We start from the raw sequence: 27,212 nt of genomic DNA on the forward strand, positions 1-27,212 counted from the left end.
AAGTATACAAGAATAAACAATGAACTGTGTCTACTTATTTATTTATTTTTCTGTAGGAAAATAATATATTTTTCCAGCAAGGATGCGTTAAATTGATCAGAAGTGACAGTGAAGACATTTACAATGAATCTTGATAAGAAAATGTATCATGGTTTCCACAAAAATATTAGGCAGCACAACAATTTTCAACATAATAATAAATGTTTCGTGAGCACAAATCATCATATTAGATGATTAGATTTCTGAAGGAAAATGTGACACTGAAGACTGGAGTAATGATGCTGAAAATTCAGCTTTGCCTCACAGAAAATAAATTGCATTTTAAAATATATTTAAATAAAAAAAGAGTAATAATATTTTATTAATTTTAATGTATTTTTGATCATATGAATGCAGTCTTGGTGAGCGTAAGAGACTTACAAAAACATTAAAAAACCTTACCAACCCCAAAACTTTGAAGATAGTATAGTTATAGCCTTTGAACATTTGGCATATTTACAATCTCTCTCTCTCTTATTTTTCTTTGAAATTTTTTTTTCTTTTCTTCCTCCACCATTTGCCCTAACTTTTTTTGGCTCTATATGGTTTGGCAACAGTTCTAGCCAAAGCTATATGACAACTCTACCCTCCCTTTGTGTTGTTGTCCAGGATTTATGGTGATGTGCAGAGCATGCATTATCTCAAAATAACAGTAAGACTGTAAGCTTGACTGTATTCTGTGGGTGTTCGCCAAGACATTGCCATGAGGAGTTTAGCATATTGCTAGGTGATAAAGGGTTTGTTTCAATTAGCTCCCCTGTTCACACATTTCTACAGAACTGCACTGGAAGTCATTTTATAATGTAGCAGAAGAGGACGAGTTAATGGAAAGGGGGGTGTTTAAATATCTAACCCCTCGAACAATAGCAATAATGATTATTGCTTTTTAAAGCATTGATGCCATAAAAGAACCATTTTGGTTGTCCAAATAACTTTTCCGTGAACAGTTATTAAGGTCACTAATTATATCCTTTAAAACTCATCTGTTTGTCAAAAATGACATATTTACACATTATATCTCCCTTCCCATACAGACACATAGTGTTGGTCCAGTGCTCGTGTCATGACTGCAAGCTCAGTGCCATAAAACCGCATGCCCTTTATACGTCCCAGCACCTCAGTATTCAGGCCAGTGTTGGGTCTGGTGCATTAGTCAAAATACTTGGGTGCGTTTCTTTACCTTCATCTTATTAGCAATGAAAAGTCTGCCATCTTCTGGTAGAGACTGAAACACGTTATATATAAATATGCATGTCATTGCATTAATGAAAAACTAAATGCAGTGACATTAAGACTAAGTGTGCCAAATGTCCAGATAATTCTTGGGTTAATATTTCTGACTAACAACAACAACATTCTCGTCTGGCGTCTTTAGCATCTTTCAAAACTCATCAGGTTTTATATCTTTTATGTCTTGAATTCAAGGCTCAGGGTGTCACATTTTGTGTCTGGACAAATCAATGTCAATTATTTAAAATTCTAACAATCCTAATAGATGCAATCAGTCTATTCTGTTCTGATATCAGAGCTGAATGGAGCATTAGCACAACCCTGTGCATGAGCTTTGAATATAGCCTAATTTGTTGTAAACTGAGCTGTTTAAGAAAATATCTTCTCAAAACCTTTTATCAAATGAACATGACACATATTTGCTTCATGTCATCTCACATGGGAAAAAACACACTCAGAAATAATATATCAGACAGAAAATAATCTTTTAAAAATACTCATTCTGTGGTTATTATAAACCTGTTAAGACACACACACACACACATATATAATATAATATTATAATATTTAATATTAAAAATAATAATATATAAATCATTATATATAATATATAAATTGTATTCTAATAAATTATAATAAAAAATATAATAATAATTATATTTCTTTTATGAATACATAATGAGGACATAAAAGTTGTTGAGCGTTTTATTTACGTGTGCATGCATGCAAACTGTACAATATATGATGTGCATTTTATAGTCACTTTAGAAATATTTAATGCTAGGAACCTTAAAAATGATTTCGAATTAGGTCTCGTGTCTTAGGTGAGTTCAGTCCCGGGTTGCTATGACAGTCTCGGACAGAAAGGTGAGTTTTAATTGCTCTTGTCCAGATATTCCAGATTAGGGGCATCCAGACGCTGCTCCATGTCCTTGTTCTTGGCGAACTCTTTGAGCATGTCCATCACCTCGCCCTGATACACATCAGGTGTCGGCTTAGCCTCTGATGACAAGAAGACATATTTAGAAATGTGTGCAAATTCATATTAGACCTCATTTACTTCCGATATACACATTCCTGGTCTTATTGTGCATGACACATCAATCCACGTCATTGCAAAGAAAACATCAATGGACAAATCCAAGTCAAGATTTCTTCTGAATGCACAAGCAGAGCTGTAAACCATTGTTCATCTCTTCTATCTGTTAAGTCTGTCCATTCATACATACCTGTGGCCCAGTAGTAGATGTCCCAGTCATTGCTGGGTTCGTTGATGAGCCTGTCATACTGCTTCAGCTGAAGTACACTCATTGTGTTCAGATACTGCTTCGCAAAAAGGCTGGTAAAAAAAAAAACAGTCACAGTGAGTGTAATTCTATTTTATATAGTAATAAGTATTATGCTTAATTTGAATAATAATGGTAACACTTTACAATAAGGTTCCATTTGATAACATTAGTTAACTACTGGTTTTAGTTGGAATAGAATGACTATATTTGTAAATAGTCTGTAGTAATTTTGTTTGTACAGCTCACTACAATTCATCCTGAACATACTTAGATACACTTAGACAATATTATCTGTTGTTGCCAAGACTTTAGCGGTGTGTTGAGACAGTGGCATTTATCGTAGACGTCCCCGTGACCTGCTGACCTCAGAAGGATGCAGTTCTCCAGCATGCCTCTCTTGCGGCTCTCGTACAGGAGTCTCTTTCTCTTGATGTCCAGGGATTCTCCTGTCCTGTCCTGCCACGGAGGCAGAGGGATCTCAATGACCGCCGGTTCTGGGGCATCACCGCGGTACCCCCGAGCAATCACTGTGCTGACAGCTGGACGCAGGGATCCCCGGCAAACAGAAAGAACAGCCTGAGGAAATATAGTTCTGGTTAACTATAATAACCGTGGTTTGTTAAAAAAAAAAAATCAGGGGTTGAAGAATCTGTAACATTACATGTTCATTAAAAATTAAAAATACCTGCTCAGGAAACTGTCTCGCTATATATATATATATATATATATATATATATATATATATATATATATATATATTTGTGTTTGTGTGTGTGTGTGTGTGTCTGTGTGTGTGTAAACTAATATATACATTTAAAATAAGTGAAACTGGTCTCCTGTATGAATTCAGAGCACAGTTAGTGTTGTTAACGTCCTCATCTGAACTTGCTGTCAAAATAAGACAAGAGGATAAAAATCCAACAAAACCCCTGCGTTTATTTGGATGTTATATATTAGCTGTATATTAGATATTAATTAGTGTGTGTGATAGGCCGCAAACAGAGGATCTCACTGCAAACACATGAGGTCAAATGAAATCTTTAAAAACCAGTCTCCACATAAGAATGCAAAGCAAGCAAAACGTACCTTTCGTGCGACATTTGCTGAAAACATGTTATCTTGCAGTATCTTCAGTGATGTGTGACTGATCAGGTGTTTGGCTGACAATTTGTTTTATTATTATTTTGAAGGAGAGTTTATGCAACTGTTTCACACATGGTTTCACAATCAAAGCAGGAAGCGCCATGTTGGTAAGGTCAAAACCATTGTCTTATTTGAATATTATTTGAATGCTGCTTTGAATAGTTCTTTGTTTTCTGTGTCGTGCAGATGTAAGGTGAGTATTTTAGCCTTCGAGTTTGTCTTTGACTTCTTGGCTTAATAAAGGGTAAAACATATTGTAAGCTGCTGTTTGTTTCCTAGGGAATGTTTTTCAGTGAGGACTTGTGAAAGCGGATGCCAATTTTTAAAGGACCAGTGTTACTAATTATAATCAATAATCTTATCCCATATGAATTACCTTTGCTTTACGTTTATTATACGCGTAATTAATAAGCAAACCCCTATTTAATGTCTGAAAATATATAAACTTAAATTACATTCTGAAACTTAAAAAGAGATGAATATTTTTACTCCTCACAGTTTGCCGAAATCCAAAGTACACCGGTCATAAAAGTCAGAAAGAGCTTCTTTGACAAGTATGTTTTAATGAATGTACAGATATTTTATTTTAGTTTACAAATGTTAAATTTTTTAGATGCTATGTATGAATGTGTCAGTTATGATGGACAATATATAGTGATTTCTGGAAGCTTAGACAAAAGATACTTTGATTATTACTCATAGGCTATAGGTAAATGTATGTTCAAATATATTTTTAGCAACAATTCGACAAGTTATTTTAATATGAAATATATACTACTGCCATTTTTTATGTTACTATGTTGGTTTAATTTAAAATATATATATATATATAATGTTCAGCTTTATTTCGATTAGCAATATTTTTTATGATTTTAGTAAATAATTAATGTTTAAGGGCAAACACTTGACAGATGTATCAATATGAGCCATTGTTACACAGAAAAGAGCAGCAAAAAAATTATTTAAAAATCCTCTTTATGTGTTCCAACGTAATAAATGACACAAATTTAGAAAACAATGAGGGTGAATAATAGCAAATTGCATTCTTTTTTTAGGCTAAGTATTATTTTTATCAGATTTTTCTTTTTTAAACTCAAATATCAAAACTGTAAAGTTGCTTAAGCAGATGCCCATTAGATTGCCTCAATGTTTTTGTGTTATTGTGATATGTAATGAACGCCACAAGAGATACATTTCAATCTTTATTTAACAAAATGCAAATAAACAAAAGTTGACGTCAGATATAGTCTAATGAACCAGCCATGTCCGAGTCGAAGCCCATGCCTGTATGTCCTCCATTAGCATCAAGTCTTTGAAAGTACAGGAGAGGCGAGGCCGAGTGGGATTTTCATCTTCAGTTGCACAGAAAGCTCCTCATTTCTCCAGCGGTGCATAATTCAACAGCTTCTCAATGAGATCCACGTGAGCCAGAAGCATCCGGCGACAGCAGTATCTCTTCAAACCCAGAGCATCAAGAGCATCACTATGAAGATGAGCAGAGAGAGTCAGTTTCAAGTCACTCTTATCATCTGAAGAATGCAGAAAATCAACCCCAAGAGGAAATTTGATCAACTCACCCTTCGGTATACTCTGCTTGAAGAAGACCTAAATACGCCTCCCATTTGTTCCCAACAATCTTCCCACAAGTGAAGCAGCGGACGGGGATGATCATGGTGAAGGACGAGAGGACTGAATCAAAGAAAGCAAGCGTTTATTAGAAAACACACAGTGGGTTTCCACCGTTTTTACTATTTTACAGATTTTCTTTTCTTTTTTGTATGTCAGATACCAAGCATTTTAATCAAAGTAAACAACGTTTCATTATATTAATTAATTAAGAATACCTATTAACGTTAGTGTTTTTTAAAAAAAAAAGTGTCAACAATAAGCCTAGACTGTTCATATTATGGTTAATGAGGTTTTATTCTGCAGAGAAATGTAAATATGAGCTACTACACATCCATAACTAAACAAATGAGAGCGGGTTGTTGTTATTATTTTTCAAGGTGTTCAATAAAAATGTAAGGAACGTTACCTAAACAATCTCGCGGGTAGCACACGTTCCTCTTGAGCCGCTTGAAACGAACGCAGAATAGATGCGTCATTTCCGCTGCGCGTTTGTCAAAAGCGCGCGGGTGGAAACGTGGTTCTGAGAAGCGTTCCGCGGCTTCTGAAAACGCGAGTGAGCCACGCGAGAAAAATCAGTAATTGGTGTGAGTTAAAGTCACCAGATCTCTGTAACAACACAGATGTCAATTACGTAGTTCACATAAAATTATATTTGAGCCTTTTAAGCTTATTTTATCCAGACATGGGGTCTTCAGGCGTTTTGATGCCAAAGACGCTTACAAATTCTAAACACAAATCTTTTCTAACGTAATGTAAGTCTTTATTATCACTTTTAACAACTTAAAACATCCTTGAATAAAAGCTTTCCTTTCTTTAAAAATAAATACATAAATAATAATAATTACTGACCCCAAACTTTTGAACGGTAGTGTATTGTTACAAAAGATGAACACTGTTCTTTTAAACTTAATATTCATCAAATAATCCTGAAAAAAAGTATCACAGGTTCCAAAGAACTAAAAATATTAAGCAGCAAATCTGTTTCCAACATTGATAATAAATCAACGTATTAGAATGATTTCTGAAGGATCATGTGACAATATATAGTTTTCTGTAAGTGAGTAAACAAGATGATTTTCACATAATTTAGAAAGAAAAATTCTAGGCTACAAGCTCCAGTTCTCAAAAATCCCGGGAACCAATGTTCTCTATGTGTTTTTTTGCCTTTTTCAAGTGTTTTAACATTTTTAGTTTTTCACTAACCACGCATAATATTTTTTTTCTCAAAAACACAATCATGTACATGCATTTCACGTATTATTATAGCCCAGTTTGTGCTGTTTACAGTGAGATTAGACTTTACCCATTCAGATATTGATAAGAAACTGAAAAAAAAGCACAAATGTCAGGGCATGACAAAACTTCTCCAGGCCCCGAAAATACCCTAAGACTCCAGAGGGTTAAACAGTTGAGTAATGATGCTGAAAATTCAGATTAGCATTATAGGAATAAATTACATTTTAAAGTATATTAAAATAGAAAAAAAACATTATTTTAAATTGCAATAATATTTCAGAATATTACTGTTTTTTTCTGTATTTTTTTGTAAACTTAATGCAGTCTTGGTGAGCAGAAGAGATGTGCGTGTGTATATATCATACAGTCTATGGTGTGTGTGTGTGTATATATATATGTGTATATATATATATAACTCTTATATTGTTTTATTTAGTTTATAAAACTAGGGCTGTCAACATAATAAAACAATTCATTTAATAAATGTTTAAAGCAAAGAAAGCAAAAAGCAAAGAAAAAAAGTCACACATACTGTAAAAAAAAAAGGAATTCAAGTACTGAATTCTTTCTAAAAAAAATAGCCCAAGGTGGGAAAAAAATACACACTGAGTCTGGGAAAATATTGTTCATTGTCATTTAATAAGGTCAGCAAGTGACAAGGGAGCCATCTTGTTTTAATTCACACGAGGAAGAAAGGCAGCAGGCGAGGTTGTGTGCAAAATAAATACATATGGCAGGAGGAAAGGGGCCACATTAGAGGAACAGGTAAACTTCATTAGAACAAACAAATAAAATCATAATCACTCGTCATCATCGCCACCACCACTAAGATAACCACCATGTTGCCGCATGTTCATTTACATCATTACCATCAGTATCGCAACTTATACAGTCTTCTTTCTTTTAAATACAGAGTTCTAGTTGAATTATTGCATTACATACGCACTTTAAAGAAAATTTAATTTTCTGTAACAGGATCTCATGTGAGGTGTGGGTGTATATTGTTTGTGTCTGCATGCATTTAGGGATTGTTTCTGATTTGTGTAGCACTCATTATAGTGTGACAGCAAAATTAAAGCTGCTGGCCGAGAGCTGTCATAATCTACGTTGCATCTACAGTATGTTGCATCACGCATCTATTCCCATTGGCCCACTTCAGCAAATCGTCAACGTCGTTCAAACAAGAAACTAAGATTTTGAAATGGCACAGATGGTCTACAGTATGTAGTTCACAGGCACGATTATCAAATTACTGAATGTCTTGTTTCTGGTTGATTGCAAGTGATGTCAAATACAAAATGAAACCATAGTACAATATTTGAAATAACTGAGATTTTCTTTACATTTCTACACTTTCTCTCAACAATACAGGCCTAACTGTAATAGATGTCAGTGGCTTGATATGTACATATGGATTTGCACAAGCATTTGCTTTTATTGGTATCAAGACATAAATAGCATTTTATTTCCATAAAAGACAGAAAACTTCTATATATTTAAACTTGAATCATGCATCTTAATGTTATTTTACAGTTGGCAGTTTGGACTTAAGTCCAGCTTGAAAAACTGAAATATTTTTGGATAATTGGTTTAATTTTAACAATATGGCATGGATGAGGATGTTTTTGAGCGTCAGGATAAGTGACTGGAATGAAAGTTTTGGTGTAAATGTGCATTGGCTATAAATGGGTTATATGTTATATGAAAAGTGTTTGGCCTAAATACAGGCAGGAACATCACCACAAGCACTAAAATTAAAGTAGAGCATAAAATTAAGATGCCTAGCGACTAGGGTGACCATACATACTTATTTTCCAAGACATGACCTGGCTGGGATTTGTAAATTGCCTAAAATGTCACAGTTTTGGATGAGGATTTTTTACTATGGATGTGTTCCACAGCCCTCACATATTATATTTGCATTTTCTTAACCGTTCTTTGTAGATCCCGCCTTATCGTGTGTCACAATTGGTCAATCATGTGTACAATGTCTGCACGCTATTGGTCAAACTACTTTTTAATTAGGACTTTCAGCAAGGATGAAAACAATAGGAAAGCAAAGTCAAAATCTGGAAATTTTAGACAACTTAGAAATCCTGGCCTGGATAAGTTCTGGACAAAGAGGATGTATGTTCACCCCGCTAGTGACTCCCCAACCCTTTATATAAACTTTAATAGTCTGTGAACTAACCAACCCCACTGTTTAACAACCATCATAGGCCTTGTGTCAGTTTTTCTTGACTAATAAGATTACGCCCACCAATACAGCTCCAAGTGCGATAACAGCTCCTCCAATCAGGAAAGGCTTTAAACTTTCTAAGGCTTCACAGCTACATCCCGCAGACTCCTCCGTCCCCTGTTGATTGGTTTCTCCATCTTCCTCCGGATTCTCGGGTTCTTTGGGTTCAGCAGAGATGGGGTCTGGCTTTGGCGGTGGTGCTGCCTCCTTCTTCTCTGCTTTGGAGGCAGACTTTGATGCTCCTTTGGCTTTTGCTTCCATGTGGGAGTGGGATCAAGGGGTCAAGGAAATCCTGCAGGTTTTCCTGAGCTTTCTTTTGGAAATAAAATTATAAAGAAGAGGGAGAGTTTGAGGTTCTAAATTTCTCCATGTACACAACTGTTCAAAATTTGGGGTCAGTTCTTTTTTTGAAAGTCTCTTTTGCTTTTATTTGATTAGAAATACAGTAAAAACTGTATAAATTAGGGCTGGGACAACGCGTCGAGGTTATCGATGACGTCGACGCAAAATATGCGCATCGATTTGTCGACCTGTTTTTATTTCTCTAAAAAACGTTTGACTTTGCAAAACGTTTACCTTATGTGCGCTGAATATACGCGATGGCCGGATCAACATTCTGTCCAACGTTATATAACCAATCCAGGGGTTTTTCTGCATTGATTTTTTTTTTTTTTTGGCGGCTGTCAAAGCCTTATTTGATCGGTGAGTGATGTAGAATAGAATGATTGTGTTGCGCCTGACAGAGCGCGTACGAGAGAGAGCCCCAGCTGTGCGCGCACACTCACAGTCTTCAAACAACACGAGCGCTTCTTGCTCTCTCTCTCTCCCTCGTGCATATTAATCAAAATCATTAAACACGATAGAAAAAGGGCGAAACACCCAAGTTTCACGCGCGCTCGCGCACTCACAGTCTTTAAACTACACGAGCGCTGTCTTGCTCGCTCTCTCTCTCTCTCTCTCTCTCTCCCCCTCTCTCTCACTCTCTCTCTCTCTCTCTCGCTCTCTCTCTCTCTCTCCCCCTTGTGCATATTAACCAAAATCATTAGACACGATAGAAAAAGGGCGGAACGCCAAAGTTTCACGTGGAGCATTCAGAGATTTTTTTTTTCTCCAAGACAGGCTGCTGGCTCCCACTGTTAATTTTTTTTTTTTTTTTTTTGGAAAAGCACTCTCTGTATTAGCTTAAAGCCCTCAAGTTTACATTGGTTACTGTATTCTTTCAATTGCTCTAAACAAGTATTTTGGGTGACCCTTTTTATTGAATGCTAGACATCAAGTTGTTGTTATTTTCATCTGAAAGAAGAACTTTTTTTCAGTAAGCTAGGCCCTATGTGTTCAGTAAGCTTGTTTCAGTAAGCTATGTGTTTTCAAGGCTTCAAGGTTTTATTGAATGCTATCTCTATACAAGTGCAAAGTAATGCATTCTTAGTCAGTCTTTTATTTTGTAATTTTAAGAGCAATAAACATATATTGCAATGTTAAGGAATTCATGTTTTTTTCATTCAGATATGTAAATCAACATGTATAAATTGTTAGTAGTCAATTAATGGGGAGATAATCGAAATCGAATCGGTCTGAAAAAAATTAATCGTTAGATTCATTCGTGCATCGAAAAAATAATCGCTAGATTAATCGTTTAAAAAATAATCGTTTATCCCAGCCCTAGTATAAATGTGAAATATGAATATAATTTAAAATAACTGTTTTGTGTTTTTAAATATTGCATTACTTAATATATACCCGCAATGAATTTTTAGCATCATTCCTCCAGTCTTCAGTGTCACATGATCCTTCAGAAATCATTCTAATATACTGATCTGATGCTCAAGAAACTTTTCTTATTATCGATGTTGAAAACAGTTTCGGCTGTTTAATATTTTGTGCACCATGAAATATTTTTTCACAGGATTTGTTTACACAGGATATTTTATTTTATTAATGGAGAGTTACAAAAGAACAAAATAAGTTATTTGTAAGATTATAAAGGTCTTTACTGTCACTTTTGGTCAATTTATTGCATCTTTGCTGATTAAATAGTTTTTGCTCGAGAGCAGTGAACTGAACTAGCATTATATGAAAAAGAGCTGCTGAAGAGTCTTTAACAATTGTCCACAGAAAAATGCACATGGGTTTAGGATGGAAAAATATGTGAACACATATCACAATACATATCACACGAACCATTTGAGTATTTGACCTTGATATGGCAATGACATTACATATATGCAGTGTCCTACTGATTGTCACATGCTGTGTTTGCTTGTATTAGACAGCCAAAGGGCAACATCCATTAGTTGTTATTTCCTTAAAAAGCATGTACTTCTTTTGTGCGTAGAAGCTCTTTTTTTAGAGTATATGTAGGACAAAAGTGACACATAACTCTTAACAACAGTCATGTTGCTTACAGATGTGACCTTTTGCATCCACCGAACACAATGAACTATGGTTCTGAGGCATTAAACATGCACTAGTTAGTCTGCAGCATACAGAAATATCCCTGTTAATCTGCATGAGTCATACAGGACTGGTGGAGGGGAGGGGAGCACATTACATTAAAAATAATTCAAATCACAAAAAAGGACTGAAGCCATGCAGAACCATGCAGAGAATGTATAACCTGGGAAGATGGATTAAAAAATATGATGTGATGGATGTGATTTGTGTAGTGATGCAGTTATGATGGATGCACAGGCCCCAGCAGCGCATCACATTCTCTGATTATATATGTCTGCTTAGAAAGATGATGATGGATGGAACATACCTTCTTTATGTCGCCTTGTAACCCTTCAAAGAAGGAGTCTGGAGAGACGGAGGATGAGAAACCAAGAGATACGCTCTGCAGGAAGGCCTGAATCCGTCCTCAAGGAGAAACAGAATCAAAGGAAATGGAGTGATGGAGGACACAGCAGGAGAAGGAGGAGAGGAGAGGTGCTGGGATGTACCACTCCATCACTGAGAATAGGGGAGGCGCAGTGCAGCTGGGGTGTGTGTACTTTCGTTCGGCGTGAACTGGTGCAATGCTTGTTGCATTGAAGTTTTATGTCATTTTACTTTATTGACGTCATATAGGTGCCACAGTCTGCAGCAAACTCAGACAGTTACTGTCCTGGGGCAATCAATCCTTTAACAAAACAGAAGATGCATTTTTTTGGGCGAGTGCCTGAACAGGTTTTACCTGAGCAAAAATGTTTTACAAGCTCAATTGCATTGGAATGTCAGTCATGCGTTACGTCAAATTCCCACACACCTCAAAGACTGTTTGGTATGAACCTGTTTATATCATCATAACTTTCTTAAATAAATAAATCTATCTATCTATCTATCTATCTATCTATCTATCTATCTATCTATCTATCTATCTATCTATCTACAGTATCTATCTAAATTACCTATTTGTCTATCAAATATATCTGACAGTATATATATATATATATATATATATATATATATATATATATATATATATATATGTATTCTGTAGTAGGTTATATAGTATATAACAACAGTATATATTCTATATTTAAAGTATATATATAACAGTAGGCAATATAGTGTGTTTATCTATCTATCTATCTATCTATGTAAAAAAAAAAAAGTAATGTATTTTATAAATGTACTGATAAAATCAAATAATAATAATTCATTACATTTATATAGCGCTTTTCTAGGCACTCAAAGCGCTTTACATTGTCAGGGGGGTATCTCCTCATAAATTGAATAATTGATTTGTTTCTTATCCATTCACTCCCTGCTGATTACGAAATATTAAGATATTCGGGAAATGACGTCATTCCACGGCACGCCCAGCACACTATTTTGGAGGGGTCTCCTCCTCTGTATTCACTAAGCCCGTCCCAGCAGTGTGCCAGTGGTTCCTAAGCAGCGGAAAAGCGCAGCGCCTCTTACGGCAACCAAAGGATGACGTGAGATACGCCAGGAGCGCAGGCGGGAATAGGGATGCGTGTCTAGTATGCGCAACTGGAATGGAGAATCGCAACGACGTTGCTTGTATGGAAAAAAGACCGTAGCAAAGAAATACAGCAATCAATCTGACTGGGACCTGCTGCTGCCGCGGACACACTGAGCGTGGCCTGGGCTTACCGCACGATTTTACTACGCGGAGAGGGCATGTCATGACCGAGCCTGGGGAATACATGTTAGAATCGGGTGTGCGTGGACATTTTTGCGGTTTGAAGGGAATATGGAGCGGCTTCTGACGCGACGCGTGCTTGGAAAGGCGTGAAAATATCCGTGACGTTACGGCGGAATGTCAGTGAAACCGAGCCGATCGGGATGAAATAAAAAGACATTCGTTTCTGGACAGCCCGAATTAAACAAATCCTCACTCCTTCATGTATCCGTGTGAATGCAAACGGGACGCCGCATTAACGGAACTGTTGCTGTTCTGAGACCTGTGGCTGGTTCGGAAGCGTGATCTGGGTCGGTTCTGCTGTTTTAATAGTGTGTGTGTGTGTGTGTGTGTGTGTGTGTGTGACGATGGGAGATTTAAGCGAGTCCATGCAGAAGAAGGTCTCTGGAAGACGCACTCAGACTACAGGTGAGTTTCCTCCAGAAAAGCATAGTTGCTAACGTTACAGTTATTGCGCTAATGAAAAGAAAAACAAATGTTTTGTTTGGATATTGTACGTGTATTGCGGTTCTTTGAAGCACCTCTGAGTACATTCAGTATTCGGGTATTGTCATCTATCTGAGATTGTGTACAACACAACACTTGACCACAGTAACTATCGATTATCGGTAAGATTGTTATCGCACTTACGAATATTACCATGTTTTTGGGCATCTAGCACGATAGGACTGTGGTATTCTTTAAAGTACAAGTCGTGGCCAAAAGTTTTGAGAATTACATAAATATTGGAAATTGGAAAAGTTGCTGCTTAAGTTTTTATAATAGCAATTTGCATATACTCCAGAATGTTATGAAGAGTGCTCAGATGAATTGCATAGTTCTTCTTTGCCATGAAAATTAACTTAATCCCAAAAAAACCGTTCCACTGCATTTCATTGCTGTCATTAAAGGACCTGCTGAGATCATTTCAGTAATCGTCTTGTTAACTCAGGTGAGAATGTTGACGAGCACAAAGCTGGAGATCATTATGTCAGGCTGATTGGGTTAGAATGGCAGACTTGACATGTTAAAAGGAGGGTGATGCTTGAAATCATTGTTCTTCCATTGTTAACCATGGTGACCTGCAAAGAAACGCGTGCAGCCATCATTGCGTTGCATAAAAATGGCTTCACAGGCAAGGATATTGTGGCTACTAAGATTGCACCTAAATCAACAATTTATAGGATCATCAAGAACTTCAAGAAAAGTGGTTCAATTCTTGTAAAGAAGGCTTCAGGGCGTCCAAGAAAGTCCAGCAAGCGCCAGGATCGTCTGCTAAAGAGGATTCAGCTGCGGGATCGGAGTGCCACCAGTGCAGAGCTTGCTCAGGAATGGCAGCAGGCAGGTGTGAGCGCATCTGCACGCACAGTGAGGTCAAGACTTTTGGAAGATGGCCTGGTGTCAAGAAGGGCAGCAAAGAAGCCACTTCTCTCCAAAAAAACATCAGGGACAGATTGATCTTCTGCAGAAAGTATAGTGAATGGACTGCTGAGGACTGGGGCAAAGTCATATTCTCCGATGAAGCCGCTTTCCGATTGTTTGGGGCATCTGGAAAAAGGCTTGTCCGGAGAAGAAAAGGTGAGCGCTACCATCAGTCCTGTGTCATGCCAACAGTAAAGCATCCTGACACCATTCATGTGTGGGGTTGCTTCTCATCCAAGGGAGTGGGCTCACTCACAATTCTGCCCAAAAACACAGCCATGAATAAAGAATGGTACCAAAACACCCTCCAACAGCAATTTCTTCCTACAATCCAACAACAGTTTGGTGAAGAACAATGCATTTTCCAGCACGATAGAGCACCGTTTCATAAGGCAAAAGTGATAACTAAGTGGCTCGGGGACCAGAATGTTGAAATTTTGGGTCCATGGCCTGGAAACTCCCCAGATCTTAATCCCATTGAGAACTTGTGGTCAATCCTCAAGAGGCGAGTGGACAAACAAAACCCCACTAATTCTGACAAACTCCAAGAAGTGATTATGAAAGAATGGGTTGCTATCAGTCAGGATTTGGCCCAGAAGTTGATTGAGAGCATGCCCAGTCGAATTGCAGAGGTCCTGAAAAAGAAGGGCCAACACTGCAAATACTGACTCTTTGCATAAATGTCATGTAATTGTCGATAAAAGCCTTTGAAAGGTATGAAGTGCTTGTAATTATATTTCAGGACATCACAGAAACAACTGAAACAAAGATCTTAAAGGAGTTTAGCAGCAAACTTTTTGAAAACTAATATTTATATAATTCTCAAAACTTTTGGCCACGACTGTACTTTGAGTTAGTGGTCAACCAATATGTGTTTTTTGACTGCCGATATCTCGGAAAGCAGAGGGGCAGATATAATGCAGAAATGAATTACATTATATTATATTAAATATATTTATTATTAATTATATTTTATTAATTAATTTAATTAATTATATTATTATTATTAATATTTAAGAAATTTGAAATCATTTGACAATGGATTAAAAAATAAATGCTTATACTTTAGATGACAGTATTTTTCACAAATAAATAAAAATATAATAAAAAGAAAAGAAATTAAACACTGTAACCAACAGGGGAAATAAAGCCAGGGTAACACTCATTTTACATACAGCACACATTGAAAATGACGTGAATATGACAGTGGGCAAATGCATAAAGCGCAGCATAATTTAAAATCACGAGTTTAAAGTTTTAAAGCATTCAATTCACACGGACTGACTGTCACAATGAGAACACGTGATCATGCTGGATACACACACACACTTCACAAGATCTCACAGCTGGATTTGACTGAGTTTGCAAGGTTTTGAAATTAAATGTTCATTATTCATTCAAAGATTTGTGTCAATTATATAAATGCATATTTGCTTATTGCTGACGGCAAACGAGAAAGTATTATAATGTATGCCTTTCTATTACTAACAGGCCTAATATAAAAGCAATTGGTATAATACTTTCTGTATACATTAATTCCTTTGTTTAACCGTTCTGTCTGATTATTAGACAGACTTCTATCCATGTTAGACAGATCTGTTAATGATGACGACGAACAAGAGAGAGAGTGTGAGCACTGTGTGCACTCAGCCCCTGCCGTTCTCAGCGCCGCCAAAATAAAAGTCCCACTTTGAACACATCGGTCAAGCAGAAAAACTTAAACTGATATTTAAAAAATGATAAATATTGGCCGATATATCGGCCTTGGCGATATATCGGTCGACCACTACTTTGAGTGTCTAATAGCATGGTATGCAAATATAGTAATCATTCTGTGCAATGTTAAATTACTTACGTACTTAAGTACAGCGGTATACCGCTTGATTCCATAGTACTGCCACAGTATTTGTTTGTAAGTCATGTCAGAGTACCTTGATATTACCATGTCTTGAGATATGTACCATGGTCTTAACATTGTGCTCTTGGAAATAAGTTAGATCCTTTAAAAATACCAGAGTCTGTAATCATCAGTTATACTTTTACCATAGTTCATATAGAATATGAAATACATAATTCATCAATTCATAACCGAATGTCATACTCAACACTGTTATTGCACAGAAAGTACTTTCAGGTATTATATTTATAGTACTTTCAGGTATAGTATTTTCAGGGTTGTTTGAGCATGATACCATAGTGGTTCTGTGGTATTCTTTGAATATACAGATATTTGTACCTATGAATTTTTAGCAATCTTTAAGGTCATACCTTATAAACCTGTAAGAATAGCAGTGGGTTTATTAAAGAAGAGTTATGCATTGCTGCAGGCATGTGAGCACACCCAGCATTTCTGGTCCATGACCAAGTAACGACAGTATATTGTGGTGAGTTAGAGAATGTCTGTTTTATAATTCTTGCTCAGGATGTCTGAGCTCCTTTCATATTTGACAACGGTATTGCAGATCTTCATGTGTACAGCACACACACATGGTGTGAAAAGGACAGTGACGTTCAGAACCAGAGGCTTTTAATTCTTAATGGACAGGTTGTGGTTGTATCTTCGAGGCTGTATAAAGCCCATCAGTGGTTTGAAGGGGCCAGCAAATGCATGTTCACTTAGAGAGGAAATTGCTGTAAATGACTAAGTGTAGCTTTTTGTATATGGACAAACAGCAGGTTTTACAATGGAAAAAATAATCCGTAAAATATACGGTAAAAAAACTGGCAGCTGTGGTTACCAGAATTATACCATAAAAAAATACAGTAACACCGATTTAGGTTTAATGGTTTTACCTTAAATGTACAGTTTAATACTGTAATTTAACTAATATAATATTAATATACCAACTTATTGAAGTACTGAAATCTGTTTTGTACTTTTGTAATACACTGGTAACCACCTGAAGCAGGTGGTGATGAGAAAGACACGTGATGAAACAAAGCCCATCACAAGCAGCTTTTAAATAATAAGATACATAGAAGGTGCACAGTGTCATTCACACAAGTCAAGTCACCTTTATTTATATAGCGCTTTAAATAAAAAGGATTGCTGATTTAACTCTTGACCTGTATTTGAACAGATTGTCAACTGAAAAAAAGTTGCTGCTAAAATGAAAACATAATAAGTGCTATCTATTGACATTAATCGAAACTGATGCGACTGATGCAGATATGGCCAAATATCAGATGATTAGTCTGGCTGGTCCGATATAGATCATTTTATCACTAATATGTGCTAATGTGCATTTAAAGATAATCAAAATTGGTCTTATATTTTTAGTAAGTCCTGATCTTACAGTTTGGCTTTGAAAAGTATTATTTTCAGAAACTGTCCAATGGCTCCATTCTTGCATGAAAGCCCATATTTTTCAGTCTAATTACTTCCAGATGGATAAAAAAAAGTCCCACCCTTCTGTTTTTTGTTTATTTTATTAAATCTTGCATTTCTTGTGAAAAGTGAAGGGCCAACCTGTTTATGTTTTGCAAGAGCCTCTTTCTACTAAGCATATATTATTGGACTATTGGAATGCTTTTAATGCAAGTACAACAATATTATTTACTAAGATCTCTAAAGGACTTGTCCGAAGTTGTCTCTTGCCGATTGTGCAATTTGCTGCAACTAAATCTGCGAACTGTAATAAATCCAAACGCAAATCTTAAATATTTTGTTTTTGCGATTATGGCTCCTGCATAAATGCATTTATTCCACCTCTGTGTGACAATACAAGGTCTTCTTTGTTGTTTTTAATAGAAAAACATGAACATAATTAGGAATCATTGGAAGTAATATTAATACTCCCTTTTAGAAGAAGTTACTTAAGGTTTTAGCAGTTTTCATTATGTAAGAGAGTGTGTTAATGTATGTGATAAATATGTACTAAATAATTTAACCATTATCCTTCGGCCCTACTTCTCCAGCATCTCCCATGACGAACAAGCAAACCAACCCTATTCTTCAGACAGTGTGGTACTGCATATTGAGGTGTAGGTGGGGTCTTGAAATGGCCTGGAGGCTCCATTCGGCCTTCAGAAGCAGGCTTTCCTCTCATGAAATCTCCAGTATTGCACTGTAGTGAACACACTTGCAGTAAGCCAGTAAAGCCTCTCACAGCATAAACAATCATCAGATCAAATAATGTCCTTTGTAGGATAAAACAGTTCATGGAGAGTGATTGTTATTTTGCCCTAAGTCTCTCCAGTCTTTGCTCTAAATGATGCAACACTTTGGTTCTGTTTTGGTTCTGTAATTACTGCCATTGGGCCTTATTAATGAAACCGAAGCAGAATGAAATTTTGTGATAAAACAATAGATTAAGTGCAACAATTTACATGAGAATGGTGAACGATTTAATGAACGATTCAAACAAAAACTTGGTTTGATTTGTGTTTCATGCATGAGATCGAATGTTAGAGTTTGATCATGAGTTTATGATGTGCAACAAACATAAGGTCCCGTAGTTAACTTAAATTCTACGAAAATCTCTGCAAGAACAACGGAGACGTTTTCTCCACAACATCCTGCAGTCTGTCACCAAAAAAAAACAAAAACATCAAGAGATTGCATGTGGCCTAGAGAAATGTAGCAGCTGTATAGTTTAAAATTGTATTACATTCTGGTAATACATTATTGAGCAATGTGTAGATCTTCAGGGCTCACGTAACTTTAATCACAGCTTTTCATTAATGCTGAACCATGCAAAAGTCCACCTCTCTCAATCAAAGACAAGTTTAATAACATAACTGACTGTGTGTTAAATTCTTAAAATCTAAACCTGGTTGCTTGACTGATACAGGCCCTTTAATGTGGGTCACTTTCGTCTGTTTTCTGTTCAATAGGTTGCATTTATCTATTTAAAGTCTGTTTCAGCACATTGTTCATCTCACAGCATGAACCTAATCATACAAATCTGTGTTTTATTTTAAACTAATTGACTCCGGGAGTTAATCATCACCTCACCTAGATAAAAACGGGTCCAGATTATTCAGGATTCCCATCAATGCATCTCCAGTCAGGCTTTTCAGTGAATGTCTTGAGTTTTAAAGTGACTCATGTATGAATCAGTCCATTGATTGTCATATTCTTTGGTGTTATCATCATGCATGTGTGCGAGTGCGAATTCAGTAGAACAAGAGACCATGCATTTTTGCATTCTGTCTGCACTATTTTGTAATTGTTTGTAATTTTTTTGTTTACACATGCGTCAGACGGACGTCACAGATCATTGTGTTGCAGCTTGGTATATCTATATATATATATATATATATATATATATATATATATATATATCATCTCAAATAGTAAGTGTCACATTTTCATGACACTGTATTGAGGTTCAATTTGATCTGTCTTTGTTTCCATTTTCTCCAAGTTTATGTGGCATTATGTCTAAAAATAATGTTATGAGATTAACCGGTTTAGAATAAAATGTGTGTGTAGTTAATTGTATCAAATTTTGTGCATTTTATTTGGTATCATTAATTGTTCAGATGTTGTTTATGTATATATTTTTTCTATAAATTATAATATGCATAAAATATGTGTGTATAAACTTTTTTTATATGTATAATCATCTCATTGTGAGCTGCTACAGATTTGATTGTAGTCAGCTTTGGAAATGGGCTATGAGGCACTATGAGACCAGAAAAAAATAGTAAAATATTTTCTCATCACTTCAGGCTGCTTTCATTTAGGACTCATTTGGATGAGGTGTTGTGGATGTACAATCTCATAATACATTAGCATATCATTCATATTAATAAGGCCACTGAGTGAGACTGGATGTACTTCTAGCGTTTCACAAGCTATTATTTTGCTATTTAATGCAACGCCATTCCGGGCAAGTATTTCTGTGGAGGCGTGGCATTCTGAAGGTGACTGACAGGCTACAAGACTCATTCTTGAGTTACAGACATCTATATATTGTTGCTAATTTGCACACACAGTAAAGCACAGAAGTGACTGTCCACTTTTTTTGGCTTTGCATCTGGAAGAATATTTCCTGTTTATTTTCTCCATAGGAATTTCTTAACAAACCAAGCTAGCTCAGAGATAAATCATAGCGTCACAACCTTTAATTTGATGCAGAAGTGTATCGTGCAAATATTCAAGCTTGCTCATGTTTGAAAATCTGAAAAAAAGACAAAGGCACAACACATGAGACCTGTGCTCTTAAATGAAATAATGAAGCGCAGTGAATGATGTATACGAAATAGAAACATCAGCACATGCACAGTGTGCTAAACTGTTTATGCTGTGCATTATATCATACTATACTTTTACTTAGAGCCATGGATAAATGTTACAAATCAGTGTATTTTTTTTTTTTTTTTGTTGTTAAATATTGAATTGTTTCCAAGATCCATCTCCAACGTGATAGGGAATATATTGTGGATTGTAGGTATTGTAGTGCTTTATTATTATTATCATTTATATAAATGAAATTGTAATTACACTGTTCTAATACAGTTTTTTCAACCCACAAGTTACTTATATAAGAATATATAATGAAAAAAAAAGTATATATATATATACATACATACACACAAACAGACTCACCCCATATATAATTATGATAATATAGAAAGAATATATGCATCTAATATCATCTCAGTGAAGATAATAGTTGCTGTGTATAATGCATTTGTTTATCATCCCATCTGATTAATTTGCTGCACCCCCAAATTGAGATGATGTGCTGTGTATGCCAAGTTGAAGTATTTTTAACTTGATGTACGTGCTTATGTCAGGAGACGCTGGAAAACAACCAAAGATGTCTGTCTGCAGCATGTGTACAATGACTGCAAAGTAGTGCATGCAGAACACCAGAACATGTCCTGTGTGAATGTCTCCAGAGTGCACAAAGGCAAATATTCAGTCCTGCTATGAGTCCAGTGTTGATACAAGGAGCCAGCATGAAAGCAGCCAGCTGACTGGATCCTGCTCTGCTCTGTTCTGTCTTTCTCTTTCTCCTTGCCACACGCTCAACACTTTTTTTTCCCCCTGTCATGCCCTATTTATTTTTCAACACGCTGCGCTCCACCCCCTACCCATTCCTTGGCATGTCAGTACATAATCCCTCATTTCCATTATGAAGTCAACACTTTATTTGATCGATTCAGGGCCAAATTCAGAATCTTTCCACTTTACAACCATCTTCCTGAAGTGTTAACTTCAAACCATCCATCCATCTTTTTTTTTGCCCAGCGTATCAATTATTGACCAGATTCGACCATGTCAATTTTTTTTCTTACCTTCCCATCAGTTCTGATGTTGTTTTCCATTCAGTCTTTCCCCTTATAAATCACTTTAAGTTAAAGTTAGTCTCAAACCTAATGATTTTTTTTCCATATAACTTTTGTGTTTATAGATTAACCTAGATTTTTCCAGAGAAGGGAAAATTTTCAGACATGAGCATAAACGATTTGATGATTTGGTGTTGCAGAAGTGCATCCTCAGACTTCTTTAATAAATAACTTAAGAAAATCCTAAAATGGAAAACATTTAGTTTAAGCTTGTTTTTATTAGGCCTGTGTTTTTTAAAGAAAAATATGCAGTATTAAATTTGTTAAATAAAATGGCCAAATTATTGGCATTGGGATGGTTCAGATGACCAAAAACAAAAAAATGTATTGGCTTTAAAAAAATCCTGATTAGAAGATTCCTACATTTAAATTTTTTTCAACATCTTTAATTTCTCTGGTGAAATGACCTATCTCTGTGTAGCTGCAGCCCTCTTTCTCTGTCTTCTCTCGTTTTCATCTCACTCATCCATACTCCGAGTTTGGCTTCAACCGCTCTCGTCCTTTTTTTAGATTGAGGACCATGTGCTACACACACCCACTCTCCCCTGCCTCTCCTCTCATCTCTTGCTCCAGATTCTTCCTTCCCTCCTTCTCTCTCGTCCTCCTTCACTCACCCTTGCTCTCTTTTGCCTTCTGTCTTTTTTTCTCCTAATTTTCATGCTAGTCCTCCTTTACCCTGCAACCTCATCATGTTTCACTTTCCCTGCCGCCCACTTGGTTCTTTCAACATCTTCCAGCTCCACCTGCAGTGTTTGTGTGTGTGTGTGTGTGTGTTTGCGGATTTATGTCTGCTCTGAAAGAGTGTATATGCCTGAGTAAGTTTGAACATGCTGTCTAATTCTGAAATGTATAAAATCAAAAACAAATATGAAACGTTTTGCAAGTTTTTGAGGTGAAATCTTTAAAATGGATTTAAAGTTGTAAGACTTTAGATAAGTCTCATATAAGACAGACTGACTGCACACTCATTCAGTATTTATAATCACTATAACAACTGTATATGATGGCCCTTCTGGTTTAGGGTGTTGCTTTTTGTTGGCTGTTTCTTTTAGGTGATTAATGATATGAGCCATTTCCCTTTAGAGGTCCCCTCAGTGACAAACATTGTATTGTAGGGTGTTTTCTGTTAATGCAGGAAATAATGGCAGGAAATACCGGTTGTTTTTAGAACTACTTGGATTTGTTAGTCTCTCTTGGACTAAAGGAATAAAGTAAAGACAGTAATATTGTGAAATAATACAATTTAAATGAACTTATATTATATACTTTTATATTTTTAAATCTAATTAATTCATGTGATCAATTTAAGCATCAGTCTTACAGCCTTCAGTGTCACATGATCCTTCAGAAATCATTCTAATATACTGATTTGCTGCTCCTATATATATATATATATATATATATATATATATATATATATATTTAATTAAAAAAACATTTTAAATACTGACCCCAATGTACTGAGTGTTAAGTCCTAAAATTAGTTAGTAGAGAACACAGATTAATTTATTTAAATATGCACCAAATTTAATTCACAAAAATAATAACACATGCTATTTGTAAATAAAATAATTTTATTTTAAATAAACTGAAAAAAGGATTTGCCTGCGTAGTTGTGACAAAAATAGAAATGGGGGACTAAGTGGTTTGTTGATTATAATGGGAGTGATTTTAGTTTTTATCTACTGTAGGAATAGCCTTAGACTTTCATAGCAGAGTACAAGATGAGTCTTGCCTCATGGGTTTCATCTTGCCTTCCTGAGGATGTGAGCAGGATGTTTATATGCTGAGAATGGATGTATTTTTGTATCTACATGAAGTGTTTTTGGTATCCAGACAGGCTTCATATTTGTGTTTTGGTTTTAGGGATGTGTCTTCATGGATAGATGGATGGTAGGAAAGAGAGAAACTGAGAGACGCAGGTGTGAAGAGAAAAGGGAAGATGAATGGATGAACTGCTAACAGTGTAATAGGCTGCGTGTGTTATTGTACAGCTGTAGTGAAACCATTTACAATCTGTCACTTTATCAGGCAGGGATTGATTAACTAGTACCTCAAGACTTCTAGTTTAAAGGTAAAGTCTCTTTTTTGGTGTTAAAATACTTCTGCTGTTTTTTAATGTGCAGAGACAACTACAAGTCAGTTATTTATGTTGAATTTCTATGAGAGAGCTTTCAAATCATTGCAGTGTTTGTTTATTGGGTTTGACTTGTCAACCAATGGCGGGAGTTTGGGGCGGGATCTATTTGTTTAAACAAATATTGACAAAAACTAATTGGTTAAAAACAATCATTATCAGTGATATGAGTGCAAAGAATTATTTTGTGTGTTCTTTGGGATTTGAACAAACTTGGATCTTGAAACCAATGGAAGAAGGAAGAAAATGTTGATTTCATGTTGACTTGAACCTCTGCTCCACACCACCCACTAAAAAGCCCGATCCAGAAAAAGATCAGAAAACTTGTCCATCACATCCTGTATTATCATACATTAGCCATCTAGTTTTGTCTCCACAACATAGAACGTTGCCTGTGTTCTCTGAAAGTACCTGTTGATCGATTAAATGTTTTGATTGAGATTTGTGTTATAAATAGAGTGATTTTGCCACACAGTGAAAGTTTGCTGGGTCAGAGCTTTACAGTGTCTGAACTGAAAGCGGTATCCATGGAAACCATCAGTAGTCCTCGTTCACAATCACAAGACTCTCTCTGTTTGTTTTTGTCTTGTAGTTGGTGTTTGCTGTGGTAAGCATTACTACTATTTAGGGAAGTGCAATATTATCAGACCATTATTAGAATCGGCTGATAAAGGCTAAAAATGTGAATATCGCCATTGGCCGATTTGTAAAAAGTTATGCCTATATGCCTTGCTGATAAGACGAATAACTCATGTGTTCTGGGTGTCAAACCAAATCAAACTTTTGCCTGAATGGTGATTCGATTCACTGTTTTGGATCGCCACATTTGTGTGATAGATTAAACCGTTACTAGCTTAATACCTTAACAACTGCACTGCAACACCCTGAACACCCCAACAGCTGCACTGCAACACCATAGACAGCCTAACAACTGCGCTGCACCACCATGAACACCCTAACAACTGCGCTGACCACCATGAACACCCTAACAACTGCGCTGCACCACCTCAAACACCCTAACAACTGCGCTGCAACACCCTGAACACCACAACAGCTGCACTGCAACACCATAGACAACCTAACAACTGCGCTGCACCACCCTGAACACCCTAACAACTGCACTGCACCACCACAAACACCCTAACAACTGCGCTGCACCACCATGAACACCCTAACAACTGCGCTGCACCACCTCAAACACCCTAACAACTGCGCTGCAACACCCTGAACATCCCAACAGCTGCACTGCAACACCATAGACAACCTAACAACTGCGCTGCACCACCCTGAACACCCTAACAACTGCACTGCACCACCACAAACACCCTAACAACTGCGCTGCACCACCATGAACACCCTAACAACTGCGCTGCAACACCCTGAACACCCCAACAGCTGCACTGCAACACCATAGACAACCTAACAACTGCGCTGCACCACCCTGAACACCCTAACAACTGCACTGCACCACCACAAACACCCTAACAACTGCGCTACAACACCTTGAACACCCTAACAACTGTGCTGCACCACCACGAACACCCTAACAACTGCGCTGCACCACCTTGAACACCCTAACAACTGCGCTGCATCACCACGAACACCCTAACAACTGCGCTACAACACCTTGAACACCCTAACAACTGCGCTGCACAACCACGAACACCCTAACAACTGCGCTGCATCACCACAAACACCCTAAAAACTGCACTGCACCACCACAAACACCCTAACAACTGCGCTGCACCACCACGAACACCCTAACAACTGCGCTGCATCACCACAAACACCCTAACAACTGCGCTGCACCCCCACAAACACCCTAACAACTGCGCTGCAACACCACGAACACCCTAACAACTGCGCTGCACCACCACGAACACCCTAACAACTGTGCTGCACCACCACAAACACCCTAACAACTGCGCTGCACCACCACGAACACCCTAACAACTGCGCTGCATCACCACAAACACCCTAACAACTGCGCTGCACCACCACGAACACCCTAACAACTGCGCTGCAACACCACGAACACCCTAACAACTGCGCTGCACCACCTTGAACACCCTAACAACTGCGCTGCACCACCACGAACACCCTAACAACTGTGCTGCACCACCCTGAACACCCTAACAACTGCGCTGCACCACCTTGAACACCCTAACAACTGCGCTGCACCACCACGAACACCCTAACAACTGCGCTGCACCACCACGAACACCCTAACAACTGCGCTGCACCACCACGAACACCCTAACAACTGCGCTGCACCACCACGAACACCCTAACAACTGCGCTGCACCACCTTGAACACCCTAACAACTGCGCTGCACCACCTTGAACACCCTAACAACTGTGCTGCACCACCTTGAACACCCTAACAACTGCGCTGCACCACCCTGAACACCCTAACAACTGCGCTGTACCACCTTGAACACCCTAACAACTGCGCTGCACCACCTTGAACACCCTAACAACTGCGCTGCACCACCACGAACACCCTAACAACTGCGCTGCACCACCACGAACACCCTAACAACTGCGCTGCACCACCACGAACACCCTAACAACTGCGCTGCACCACCTTGAACATCCTAACAACTGCGCTGCACCACCTTGAACACCCTAACAACTGTGCTGCACCACCTTGAACACCCTAACAACTGCACTGCACCACCACGAACACTCTAACAACTGTGCTGCACCACCACGAACACTCTAACAACTGTGCTGCACCACCTTGAACACCCTAACAACTGTGCTGTACCACCCTGAACACCCTAACAACTGTGCTGCACCACCCTGAACACCCTAACAACTGCGCTGCACCACCTTGAACACCCTAACAACTGCGCTGCACCACCCTGAAACCTTAACAATAGAACACCCTAGCAAGTGCTTAGCAGTGCCTTTGCGGCTACACCCTCTGAATGACATAGCAACTCCCTGGAAACCACCCAAATACCCTAGAAACTGTAGAGCAATGCACTTGCCACCCAGAACATCCCAGCAGCTGCATAGCAACACCCTGGTAACTGCTTAGCAATGCCATAGCAACCACATAGCTTCACTCTGGCAGCCACCCAGAACACCCTAGCAACTGCATAACAATGCACTGGGCACCAAGTATTCCCTAGCAATTGCAAAGCAACACCTTGGCAACCAAACATGACACCCTAAAACCTAAAAACCCTAGCAACCACACAGCTTTACCATTACAAACAAACTAGTAGGCAAGTATGCTTTAGGATAGACGTCGTCAGACTGTCGTCATTCTCATGGGCCACTTCCTCTTTGCCTTTCTTTTCCTCTTTCATAATTTCCCTCAATCCTCTCTCTCTTTCTCTCTAGTGTCTTATTCCTATCAGACCAGGTTTAGTTTCAATCTCTGATGCACAATTATAAAACTTAAAG

General features: G+C 37.5%; 3 protein-coding genes and 1 long non-coding RNA gene across 5 annotated transcripts in view; 1 reads left to right on the forward strand and 3 right to left on the reverse strand.

Annotated features, from left to right (window-relative positions):
- Positions 1 to 1,956: 1,956 nt before the first annotated feature.
- sdhaf2 (succinate dehydrogenase complex assembly factor 2) lies at positions 1,957 to 3,957 on the reverse strand. Its single transcript, XM_059501905.1, has 4 exons — positions 3,645 to 3,957; positions 2,923 to 3,134; positions 2,499 to 2,608; positions 1,957 to 2,271 (listed from the first exon to the last, which is right to left on the reverse strand). Exons 1-4 carry the CDS (start codon positions 3,669 to 3,671, stop codon positions 2,144 to 2,146), a joined length of 477 nt encoding a protein of 158 aa, XP_059357888.1. The 5' UTR covers positions 3,672 to 3,957; the 3' UTR covers positions 1,957 to 2,143.
- Positions 3,958 to 4,890: 933 nt separating this feature from the next.
- polr2l (RNA polymerase II, I and III subunit L) lies at positions 4,891 to 5,872 on the reverse strand. The gene is made up of 3 exons (XM_059501917.1): positions 5,737 to 5,872; positions 5,279 to 5,390; positions 4,891 to 5,184 (listed from the first exon to the last, which is right to left on the reverse strand). Exons 1-3 carry the CDS (start codon positions 5,804 to 5,806, stop codon positions 5,076 to 5,078), a joined length of 291 nt encoding a protein of 96 aa, XP_059357900.1. The 5' UTR covers positions 5,807 to 5,872; the 3' UTR covers positions 4,891 to 5,075.
- A 2,924-nt stretch (positions 5,873 to 8,796) lies between these two features.
- On the reverse strand, positions 8,797 to 11,915 carry LOC132101498 (uncharacterized). Its single transcript, XR_009423179.1, has 2 exons — positions 11,567 to 11,915; positions 8,797 to 9,118 (listed from the first exon to the last, which is right to left on the reverse strand). It is a non-coding gene; the product is annotated as an uncharacterized LOC132101498 (long non-coding RNA).
- Positions 11,916 to 12,652: 737 nt separating this feature from the next.
- The window catches only part of dagla (diacylglycerol lipase, alpha), a 41,260-nt gene continuing 26,700 nt past the window's right edge, over positions 12,653 to 27,212 (forward strand). Inside the window, exon 1 of one of the 2 annotated variants that reach the window (XM_059506536.1) lies at positions 12,653 to 13,363. The gene's annotated coding sequence lies outside the window, so the exon portion shown is untranslated. The remainder of the gene's footprint in view (positions 13,364 to 27,212) is intronic. The other variant, XM_059506528.1, reaches the window with a different exon arrangement.

Source organism: Carassius carassius, chromosome 2 (assembly GCF_963082965.1).
Source record: "Carassius carassius chromosome 2, fCarCar2.1, whole genome shotgun sequence".
NCBI lineage: Eukaryota > Metazoa > Chordata > Actinopteri > Cypriniformes > Cyprinidae > Carassius > Carassius carassius.